Consider the following 12,096-nt stretch of genomic DNA (forward strand, 5'->3'; position numbering starts at 1 on the left):
TTTCAACTCCTATATTTCCTCCATGACCATCTCTCCCTAACCTGGTTAAGGTCTTCTAATGGTGCACTCATCTCCCCTTTAATGGAGTCCATTCACTTTGCTGGTGGTTCTCCTCTTCTCTTTCCTTCCACCTTTCTCAGCATCAAAACCTTCTCCAGAGAGTTGGGTCTTCACATAATGTGTCCATAAAGTAGGACAATTTGAGCCTGGTCATTTGTGCCTCGAAGATGACCTCTGGGTTGATTTACTCAATGATCCATTTGTTTGCGGTGGATCTGGCTTTCCTCCTCGACTTTGCTTGTCAGAAGATCACAAAAGGGGATCACATGACCTTGGGACACAGCAACCGTCATGAATTGAATCAGTTTCCAAGGGTTCCGAATTTTGATCACATGACATGGGGTGAGGCAGCAATGGTCATAAGTATGAAAAATGGTCATAAGTCACTTTTTTCAGTGCCGTTGTAACTTTGAACAATTACTAAATGAACTGTTGTAAGTCAAAGACTACCTCAGAATCAGAATAGAGCTGGAAGAGATCTTCAAGGTCTTCTAATCCAGTGTTTCCCAAACTTGACAATTTTAAGGCATGTGGACTTCAACTCCCAGAATTCCACAGCCAGCGTTGCTGGCTGTGGAATTCTGGGAGTTGAAGTCCTCATGCCTTAAAATTGTCAAATTTGGGAAACACTGTTCTAATCCAACCCCCTGCTCAAGCAGGAGACCTTATACCATTTCAAACAAGTGACCCTCCAGTCTCTTCTCAAAAGCCTCCAGTGATGAAGCACCCACAATGTTTGGAGGCAGGCTATTCCACTGATTAATTGTTCTCACTGTTAGGAAGTTTCTCCTTAATTCCAGGTTGCGTCTCTCCTTGATTAGTTTCCATCCATTGTTTCTTGTCCTGCCTTCAGGCGCTTTGGAGAATAGCTTGACCCCCTCTTCTTTGTGGCAGCCTCTCAAATGCTGGAATACTGCTATCATGACCCACTAGTCCTTTTCTCTAGACCAGCGGTTCTCAACCTATGGGTCGCGACCCCATTTGGGGTCGATCGACCATTTTACGGGGGTCGCCAAACAATGCGATCCGCCATTTTCCCCCCTCAGGGGGCGGCGCCGCGCATGCGCAGCACGTTCGTGTGACGGGGGTCGCCATCACACGAACGTTGAGAAACGCTGCTCTAGACTAGCCAAAAAGTAAATGAAATAATTAAAATACATACACAGCTCAGTGGCAGAGGGGGGAAATCTGATAGCTTTTTGACCAGTAGCACTAAAAATCATTAGTCTAGAACAGGGGTAGGCAACCTTGGCTCTTTTATGACTTATAGACTTCAACTCCCAGAATTCCTAAGCCAACATGGCTCAGCTTGAAAACCTCTCCCTTTCCCCTCAGCATGGCTGGCTCAGGAATTCTGGGAGTTGAAGTCCACGAGTCATAAAAGAGCCAAGGTTGCCTACCTCTGTTCTAGAAGAATTTGAGTTGCTGAAAAGTAATACATGCACATTCGTGCTATATGGCAAAAAAAGGAATATTTTATTATTTGCAGGTCTGATCAATAGGTGGTACTATTCTGCCACAACAAGGCTTGCTATCCAGGTTTTAATGTACAGCCGTCGTCTTCATGCTTTGCTAGTTGATGCAAAATAGAGACTAACTCCTGACAATCATTTGTTCTACTCTTCACCACTGTCATTTATGCTTATTTGACTTCCTAGCAGCACCCAGAGTGCCATAAAAAGGAAGGCAGCTGTGAACACAAGATGTTTTTCCAAAAGGCAGAGAGACTTTCTTGATTTTTTTTTCCATTGAAAACATTTCACTTCTCGGTCAAGAAGCTTCTTCATTTCTGACTGAACGGTGGGATTTATATTTGTATGGGTTTATATTCTTTGCAGTCATCTGGTTGTTAGTGTGAAAAGTGGTCATAAGTCCATTTTTTTTCAGTGCTGTTCTAACTTCAAACGGCCACTAACTGAATGGTTGTAAATCTAGGACTACCAGTATTCAAATCCCATCAAACAATTATGAGAAGTAGTAACAGAATAACAGACTTATTCATGCTGGCTCAGGAATTCTGGGAGTTGAAGTCCACAAGCCATAAAAGAGCCAAGGTTCCCCACCCCTGATCTAACCCATCCTCTTCCCTTTCCCCCGGCCTCCATTTTTCATCATAATCCTATCTTCCACCTCAGAAGAGGTACAAACAAAATGAGAACTCATCCAATTGCACACGTGGCAAGCAAACTACACCATAAGACACAGTCACCCTCTTGGAGAAGTCAAAGGTGCGAGTTTACTCCAGGGCCGAGCAAAACTACTTGCCCCCTCCCCTTTCCCCTCCCCTTTCCCCCTTCTCGTGAAGGATACGTGCGCTCACCTTTGAATCGGGAAATGTTTCGCTGAAGAATGTCGGCAGCCAGGATAGCAGGGTGAAGAATGTGCTAGCTGCACACAACTGAGCCACAATCACCGCCCTGGGGAAGTTCATTGCCGAGTTCAGATGAGCAAGGTTTTTCTCAAGAACTTTGAAAGGGCCATGGCTCCCAGGAAGAGCGCACGGGTGGTCCTCGCATTTACGACCACAGACCAGAATATCGGTTGCTAATAAGGAGGTTAAGGGATTGGTGCCGAATTTTATGGTCTTTCCTGCCATGATTGTTAAGCCAATCACTGCATCGAATGAGAGAACCATGCAGTCATTATGCAGTCCGTGGGGATGCTGCAATGCTTGTAAGTGTGCAGATTGGTTGTGAGTCGCTTTTATAGTGTTGTGGTAACTTCAAACCATTGTAAGCCAAGGACTACCTGTATATGGTTTTCCCTCCCTCCCTTCCTTCTTCCTCTCTTTCTTCCTTCCTTTTTCCTATCCCCTTCCTTCCCCCTTCTCTTCCTTCTTCCTCGCTTCTTCCTTGCTTCCTTCCGCCGTCCTTTCTTTTTCCTATCCCCTCCCTCCCTTCCTTCCATCTTCCTTTTTTCCTATTTCATTCCTCCCTCCTTCCTTGCTTCCTTCCATCTTCCTTCCTTTTTCCTGTCCCCTTCCTCCTCCCCTTCCTTCCTTTTTCTTATCCCCTCCTTCCCTCCCTTCCTTCCTCCCTCTCTCCCTCCTTCCTTGTTTCTTTCCGTTATCCTTCCTTTTTCCTATCCCTCCCTCCCTTCCTTCCTTCCTTCCCTCCCTCCCTCCTTCCTTCCTTCCTTCCTTCCTTCCTTCCTTCCTTCCTTCCTTCCTTCCTTTCTTCCTTTCTTCCCTTCTCCAGAAGGGATGAATAAGCAGGGGAATACAGCAATCAAGACCTCATTCAGGTATCCCCATAGCCAACACAAAGACAGGACTCCATTTTTTCATCAGGAATTTCTTAAGCAGTTTAAGCAATCAGATTAGGAAAAACCCCTAAAATGTAATAATTGAACAAAATTCTAAATGCTAACAAGGACAGAAACTTACCAAATGGGAGGCTTCCTAAATAATTTTCTCCAAGGCACTTTGGTCGATTTGGATGATAAGGAAAGACCCTTTGCCAAGTCTTGCAGTGAGACTATTATTTCTGCAAAATATAAACGGGCACGTGGTTATAAATAGGAAACTCGGCGGTTTGGGAGGAGAGATTTTTGCATATCCTGTGTTCATAGTATTTAGTAGAATCCTGCCCTCCCCTGAACTGCAATCATAAAGGACCCTTCAGAGACAGATTTACCAACTCTAGAGACAGCTACACCTCAAAAATCAAGATCATGGTCGTCAGCAAACAACCCGTTAATTTACCACCAATAAATTCAGAAGGAATACCACTAGACAAAGTTGAAAGGATTACGCACCTCAGTTCTAATTTACATGAAAGCTGGGGCATGACTGTTGAAGTAAAGACAAGGATAGAGAAAGCTCAAACAGCATTCTTCAAAATGAAAAAGGTCTTCTGCAGTCATGACATAAGCCTAAGACTGAAAATCAGGATTGTCAGATGCTATATTTTTCCTATCTCCTGCTCTATGGAGTAGAGAGTTGGTCTCTGACAGAAGGCCACCTGAAGAGACTAGAAGCATTTGAAAGGTGGATTTACATATGGCTGTTATGTATAAGATGGGTTGACAAGATCAGAAATGAGGAGGTGATAAGCCACCTGGGAAAGCCAAGGGAAATCATCAAAACAATTAAAAAACGAAAATTAGAATATTTTGGACCTTTGATGCAACACCCAGAAAAATACGGCATACTCCATTTAATCCTCCAGGGAAAGATTGAAGGCAAACGAGGTCCAGGCAGAAGAAGAACATCGTGGCTTCAAAATCTAAGGGACTGGTTTGGACAAAACTCAGCAGCACTTTTTCGTGCAGCTGCCAATAAAAACAAGATCGCCAACATGATCGCCAACGTCCGATAACGGATATGGCACAAGAAGAAGAAGAAGAGACAGCTAGTTTTCCATAAAGGATACATTAAACAAGACCAACACAATTGGTTCTAATCAATTGCAAAGCAAGAAATCTCCAAAGTAAATTGTACAGGAGTCCAAAAGGCACAACAGGGATCCAGACAAAATCCTATAGGTTTTATATATTGGCTTTATTGGATTCTTGCTCTCAGCAAGGGTTTGGATGGCTGACATGACTCCTTCCAGTTCTAATTCTATGCCTAGATTTGGATTTCATCTAATAGATTGTATCCAGTTCAGTATTGCAAGCTCTATTTTCTTCTACCAGCACCAGCATCCTCCAAACTGGCTCTGAAACCGAAGCCAAATGTAAATTTGTTTTATTTATATGTATCCTGTCTTTGTTGTTTTTACAAGCAACCCGTGGCAACAAATATATCCAAGGCATCTTCCTCCTCCACAACAACAATCTTGTGAGGGGGGGCTGGGCTGAGAGGGAGGGACTGGCCCAAAGTCACCCAGCTGGCTTTCATGGCTAAGGCTGAACTAGAACTCACCGTCTCCTGGTGACTGGCCCAAAGTCACCCAGCTGGCTTTCATGCTTAAGGCAAAACTGTTGTGAGTTAGGACTACCTGTACAGCCATTGGTGGATATTGTTGTGATTCCTTGCCAGCCAGTCGACCCGACAGCTGAGTCTGAGGAATCAGAGGAGGAGGAGGAGGAGGGGCCTGGAGTGATATCAGAGTCAGGGGAAGGCTTTGAGGAGCTCCAAGACTTACAGTCTGACGAGGAGCCTGGCCTCTCACGCTCAGGCTGAGACACAGCTGTGCTGGGAGCCTGAGTTGGACAGTGATGAAGAACAGCTGGGACAAATCCAGGATGCACGAAAGCGCAGGCAAGAGAAGCGAGTAGGACAGAGGAATGCAATGGGGCGGCTCCAAAGGCAAAGGAGAAGGCATTAGGAAGCCACACCTGGGCTGAATAATAACAGGGAAGGTGTGGGAGGTGCTGGTTGCCAAAGGCAATCTATTCATGTTGAGGATCGAGTTTCTAGGAACTGTGTTTGTTTGCCTTGGATATTGACTCAGGTCTATGAATAATAAAAGGGGATTGTTTTTTTCCTGCAGTTCCAGTCTGCTTGTTGGAAGAGGCTGGGACAAAATAGATATATCACTAGATCAGGGGTCTTCAAACTTGGCCCTTTTACGACTTGTGGACTTCCACGCTGGCTGAGGAATTCTGGGAGTTGAAGTCCACAAGTCATAAAAGGGCCAAGTTTGAAGTCCCCTGCACTAGATGATCTGAAAGGTCAGTTGGAAGACAGATTATATTGGAGAAGGTCTACCTATGTGGCTATTAAAAGTCAACTTTAACTTGATAGCACATAATCAACTATTTCCACGGGGTTTAAATGTCTTATGATCTTTTAAGGATGGTAACACGGCAAAAGTACCGGTAATCCAATAAGTACAGGTAATCCTTAATATACAACCACATTTGGAACCAGAATTTCCATTCCTAAGCAAGGCAATTGCTAAGACAGATGCACCTGATTCTACAACTGGTTTCCCATGGTTGCTAAGCAAATCGCCGCAGTTGTTAAGCAAATTACATGGTCATGAAGCAAACCTGGTTTCCCACATTGACTTTGCCGGTTGGAAACTGGCTGGGAGAATCACAAATAGTGATCACGTGACTGTGGGGTGCAACCCTCATCAATACTTGCCTGTTGCCAGGCACCCAAATTTTGATCTTGTGACCATGGGGATGCTGCAATGGTGATTAAGTATGAAGAGCAGTCTAAATTCACATTTTTCAGTGCAGTTGTAACTTCAAATGGTTGCTAAACGAATGGTTGGAAGCTGAGGATGTGTGTGGTAAAGAGAGTGTGTACTAAAGAGAAACTAATGGAAACTGATCAAGGAGGGAAGCAAGCTGGAGTTAAGGAGAAACTTCCTAACAGTGAGGACAATTAACCAGTGGGAACAGCTTGCCTCCAGAAGTTGTAGGTGTTTCATCATTGGAGGTTTTTAAGACTGGACAGCCACTTGTTTGAAATGGTATAGGACCGTGGTAATGAACCTATGGCATGCGTGCCAGAGGGGGGCACTCGGAGCCCTCTCTGTGGGCACGTGCGCCTTGCTCTTTGGCTACGTTTTCGTAGGAAAAAGCCGTTTCTCAAGCCCTTCCTAGCCAAAACAAGCCTCCGCAGCAAGCGCGCTGTTTTCAGCTTTGAATTATATCAAATATGACACCAGAAACAGACTAACACATGACCTGAGTGCTGCATGTGTTGCTCTCAAACTTACAAAATATGAGCCAAGGTTAGACAAATTATCAGCATGCATACAACAGAAAAAATCACATTAATTGTTCAAAAGCATGCCAAATGCAAACTTTTACCTTTCAATAAAAAGTTGTTTGTATCGTTGAAAGCTTTGTTATTGTGTTTTTATTGTAATACAAAGGATGTTAATGTATGAGTTGTTTTCTTTTCTAAACTAAAACTATTCAGATTAAATTGCCATGTTGGCACTTTGCAATAAATAAATGGATTTTGGGTTGCAGTTTGGGGACTCAGTCTCTAAAAGGTTCATCATCACTGGCATAGGATAGTGATGGCGAAACTTTTAGAGACCGAGTGCCCCAAAACTGCCTCGCCCCTGCCCCGCTCCCACCTCTTCTGCCTGCAGGGCCACCCACCACCTCTATGGCCCGCCACAGCAGATCGCCCAGGTGGCCCAACCGCGTCATGGCAGCCACGCCCTCTGTCTGCACTCCGTAGCATCATCTGTACATGATGGGGCACAAAGGCAGAGTCTTGTCCCCACTGCCCGGCTGCCATGTCCTTGGCTGCGCTGCTCTGCGCAGGCTGCGTCCGAGGCAACTCTCCTCCAGGGGGACTGCTGGTGAGGAGGGTGCCACGGGGGGGCAGGGGAGATGGCATGCGTGCCCACAGAGAGGGCTCTGAGTGCCACCTCTGGCACCCGTGCCATAGGTTAGCCACCACTGGTATAGGATCTCCTGCTTGAGCAGGAGGTTGGACTAGACGACCTCCAAGGCCCCTTCTGAGACCTGTCCTATAGATAGGAAAAAAATGTTACCTACCTTTTTCCGGCAAGAGGAATTTACACATGCAGTACACCCAGAGCAAGGTGAGTAGGCCCGAAAGATAGAAGACACTTTCCCATCCATACCAGTCAAGAAGCAGGGAGCCAGCTGCCCCCATCACCAATGTCCTAAAAAGGGGAGAGAGAATTAGGATGGCACACATAATTGGCGGACCAGAATCTATGTAGGAGGTGACTAGGCTGAGCCCAGGGGAGGGTGGGGTGGGGGGTCAAATGCATCATCAGTCTCGAATTCCTTCGTGCCCACAAAAGATCTAAGTCCAGCTGACCTTGAATTTCATTGACTCTTATCTACTGCCAGTTTGTTTTGACAATGAGTACAGGTGAAGAGGAACTAAAGAGCCTCTTGATGCGGGTGAGAAAGAGAGTGCAAAAGTTGGCTTGAAACTCAACATTAAGAAAACCAAGATCATGGCATCCGGCCCTCTCAATTCCTGGTAAATAGATGGGGAAGAAATGGAGGGAGTGACAGATTTTATTTTCCTGGGCTCCAAGATCACCCCAGATGGGGACTGCAGCCAAGAAATTAAAAGACGCTTGCTCCTGGGGAGGAAAGCTATGGCAAATCTAGACAGCATACTAAAAAGCAGAGACATCACCCTGCCAACAAAAGCGCGTATAGTCAAGGCCATGGTTTTCCCAGTTGCAATGTATTCTTTTTCAATCTTAGTTTTAGTCTTGGTGGACAATCAATTAAATATGAGCCAACAGTGTACGGCGGCAGCCAAGAAAGCCAATGCAACCCTCAACTGCAGTAACAGAGGGATTCAATCAAGATCACATGAGGTACTAATACCACTCTATAAAGCCTTAGTAAGACCACACTTAGAATACTGCATTCAGTTTGGGTCTCCACACTATAAAAAAGATGTTAAGACTCTAGAAAGAGTGCAGAGAAGGGCAACAAAGATGATTAGGGGACTGGAGGCTAAAACATATGGAGAACGGTTACAGGAAGTGGGCATGGCTAGTCTAGTGAGGACAAGGACCAGAGGTGATATGATAGCAGTGCTCCAATATTTGAGGGGCTGCCAAAAGGAAGGGGGGGTCAATCTGTTTTCCAAAGCACCTGAAGGCCAGACAAGAAATAACAGATGGAAATTGATCAAGGAGAGATTCAACCTAGAAATAAGGAGACATGTTCTGACAGCGAGAACAATCAACCAATGGAATAGACTGCCTTGTGGAAGCTTCATCACTGGAGGCTTTCAAGAAGAGACTGGACTGGCATCTATCAGAAGTGGTGTAGTGTCTCATGCTTGGGTGGGGAATTGGACTAGATGACCCACAAAGTCCCTTCCAACTTTGTTATTCTGTTCTGTTCTGTTCTGTTCCGTTCCATATATTCTATTCTGTTCTGTTCTGTTCTCTTCTCATCACCATCCTCATATGTTCTGTTCTGTTCTGTTCTATTCTATTCTATTCTCATCACCATCCTCATATGTTCTATTCTATTCTATTCTATTCTATTCTATTCTATTCTATTCTCATCACCATCCTCATATGTGCTATTCTATTCTATTCTATTCTATTCTCATCACCATCCTCATATGTGCTATTCTATTCTATTCTATTCTATTCTATTCTATTCTATTCTATTCTATTCTCATCACCATCCTCATATGTGCTATTCTATTCTATTCTATTCTATTCTATTCTCATCACCATCCTCATATGTTCTATTCTATTCTATTCTATTCTATTCTCATCACCATCCTCATATGTTCTATTCTATTCTATTCTATTCTCATCACCATCCTCATATGTTCTATTCTATTCTATTCTATTCTATTCTATTCTCATCACCATCCTCATATGTTCTATTCTATTCTATTCTATTCTATTCTAGTCTAGTCTAGTCTAGTCTAGTTTAGTCTCATCACCATCCTCATATGTTCTATTCTATTCTATTCTATTCTATTCTATTCTATTCTATTCTATTCTATTCTATTCTATTCTATTCTATTCTAGACAAAACAAGACAAGACAACTTGGTTTCCTGCTTGGGCAGTGGGTTGGACTAGATGACCTGCAAGGTTATCCTATTTTATTCAATCTCTTTTCCTTATTGTCCTGTTCTCCGCTTGAAGAAACTCACCCAAACTGAGATCCAGTTCCGACAGTGCTGTAGATCAGTGCTCGTTGGCTCTCCTGTACCTTCTGGGAAAGCAGACTAGCCAAGGCAGGAAAATAAACCCCTAACAAAGTGGAGAGGAATAGAAAAAAGAAAGAAAGAAAGAAAGAAAGAAAGAAAGAAAGAAAGAAAGAAAGAAAGAAAGAAAGAAAGAAAGAAACCCCATTATAGGCATTCCTCAACTTACAGCCATTCATTTAGTGACCATTCAAAGTTACAACGGCAGCAAGAAAAGTGACTTAAGACTGCTTTTCACACTTACAATCACTGCACAACACTTACATCCCCCATGAACATGTAATCAAAATTCGGATGCTTGGCACCTGGCTGATATTTGGGATCCCACGATCATCGTGGTGGCGCAGTGGTTAGAATGCAGTATTACAGGCTAACTCTGCCCACTGCTGGGAGTTCGACCCTGACTGGCTCAAGGTTGCCTCAGCCTTCCATCCTTCCGAGATCGGTAAACTGAGGATCCAGATTGTTGGGGGCAATATGGTGGCATTGTAAACCGCTTAGAACAGAGGACCCCAACCTTTTGGGCACCAGGGACCACTGCCATGGAGAAAGGTTTTTCCGCGGACCAGAAGGGGTGTGATTTTGAATACTGCCTGCATCCTGAGGACGGAGCTTTGCTTGTTTGTGCGGCCCGCTGGCTGGCATGCTGCGGACCGGTGCTGGTCCGTGGACCGAGGGTTGGGGACCCGTGTCTTAGAAAGGGCTGTAAAGCACTATGAAGCGGTATATAAGTGCTACTGCTGTCACCTTTGGCGATCTTCTGAGAAGCAAAGTCAACGGGGAAGTCTGATCCTCTTAATAAGAACTGGAGGGATTCCCTTAACAACTTTGGCAAGAAAGGCCATAAAATGGGACAAAACTCACTTAACAATGGTCTCGCTCAGCAATGGAAATTTGGGGCTCAACTGTGGTTGTAAGTCGAGGACTACCTGTGACAACAGGTTTCTACTGTGTCCACTCTCGCCAACGCAGCCAATTAAAAATATGGTGTTTCCCTGAAGAGTGTGAACTAATGAAATCCCCATTATTCCAGTTTCTCAGATGAGTCAAGTGTTAGGAAACAGGTTGTCTCACCCTGCAAGAGCCCCATAAGGAAGCGAGTGAAGGTCATGAGAATCAGGTGGGAGGAGCTTGAGGAAATGAGCAGGGGCGTGATGGCGGTGATGGATCCCCAGGCCGATGCAGAGAGGAGAAGGACTTTCTCCCCTCCTATCCTGGAAGACAATTAGGACATTGACAGTTAGGACACTGACATTTTGGTGTGCATTTTCTGCACACCAAAACAGCTTGTTTAGCGCAGGGGTCTCCAAACATGGCAACTTTTAAGACTTGTGGTCTTTGGCGCCCAGAATTCCGTGACTGGCTGGGGAATTCTGGGAGCTGAAGTCCAGAAGTCTCAAAGTTGCCAAGTTTGGAAACCCCTGGTTTAGTGCAAGCAGCAGCAGTTGGAAACAGGAAGCGAGCATGACGCAAGGTGCACGCACCAACATCCGTGCAGAAGGAAGGAATGTTTCCTATGCCTGCCCTGCGTTTAAGCACAGGATCAATCCTTCCAGAATCCAGAAAGAAAATTTGCTTGCATTATATTAGGTACCATTCCACCTGCAGGGTTATTTTTAAGTAACCAGGTTTCTCTCTTCAGGAGACTGTCATCATGCACAGATATTGTACGGAATAGAGCCAAGGTGGCGCAGCAGTTAGAGTGCAGTACTGCAGGCCACTTTAGCTGACTGTGTTCAGCAGGTCAGCGGTTCAAATCTCACCGGCTCAAGGTTGACCCATCCTTCCGGGGTAGGTAAAATGAGGACCCAGATTGTTGGGGGCAATGTAAATATATATATATACATTGCTTACTGGTGTACACCGCTTAGAGAGTGCTTGCACTTAAAGTGGTATATAAGTCTCATAAAAAAAATATTTAGTAGTTGAGATGCAGTGGAATTGTGCATAGGAAAGCATTCAAGAGTTGACTTCAATGAGCCAAAGGTGGTTTTTTGTCCCCAAAGGCAATTGGAATTTCTTGGGTTTTTTTTTTTTTTTCTCTTTGAAAACATTTTGTTTCTTATCTAAGAAGCTGCTTCCCTTCCAAGGAAAAAACTAAGAAGTAAAATTGCCTTTTGGAAAAAGCACTTTGGGACCTGGCTGATTGTGAATCTCCATAGACCAGTGGTGGCGAACCTATGGCACGCGTGCCAGAGGCGGCACTCGGAGGCCTCTCTGTGGGCACATGCACTTCGCTCTTTGGCTGAGTTTTCGCAAGAAAAAGACATTTCTCAAGCCTTTCCTAGCCAAAACAAGCCTCCGGAGTGAGCGCACTGTTTTCAGCTTTGAATTATATCAAATCTGACACCAGAAACAGACTAACACAGTGATGGCGAACCTTTTAGAGACCGAGTGCCCAGACTGCAACCCAAAACCCACTTATGCATTGTCGGGTGCCGG

The 12,096-nt window shown here is 44.7% G+C and overlaps 1 protein-coding gene across 1 annotated transcript in view; it reads right to left on the reverse strand.

Annotated features, from left to right (window-relative positions):
- SLC17A9 (solute carrier family 17 member 9) overlaps positions 1-12,096 on the reverse strand; it is a 43,072-nt gene that overhangs the window by 13,626 nt on the left and 17,350 nt on the right. Inside the window, exons 4-8 of the mRNA XM_039358118.1 lie at positions 10,729-10,868; positions 9,601-9,700; positions 7,480-7,610; positions 3,446-3,545; positions 2,381-2,477 (exon numbers count right to left, since the gene is read on the reverse strand). Of these exons, the coding sequence (XP_039214052.1) occupies positions 2,381-2,477; positions 3,446-3,545; positions 7,480-7,610; positions 9,601-9,700; positions 10,729-10,868 (568 nt within the window). The remainder of the gene's footprint in view (positions 1-2,380; positions 2,478-3,445; positions 3,546-7,479; positions 7,611-9,600; positions 9,701-10,728; positions 10,869-12,096) is intronic.

This window comes from Crotalus tigris, unplaced genomic scaffold, assembly GCF_016545835.1.
Source record: "Crotalus tigris isolate CLP2741 ecotype Arizona unplaced genomic scaffold, ASM1654583v1 scf7180000019004.2909048, whole genome shotgun sequence".
In the NCBI taxonomy this organism is placed as follows: domain Eukaryota; kingdom Metazoa; phylum Chordata; class Lepidosauria; order Squamata; family Viperidae; genus Crotalus; species Crotalus tigris.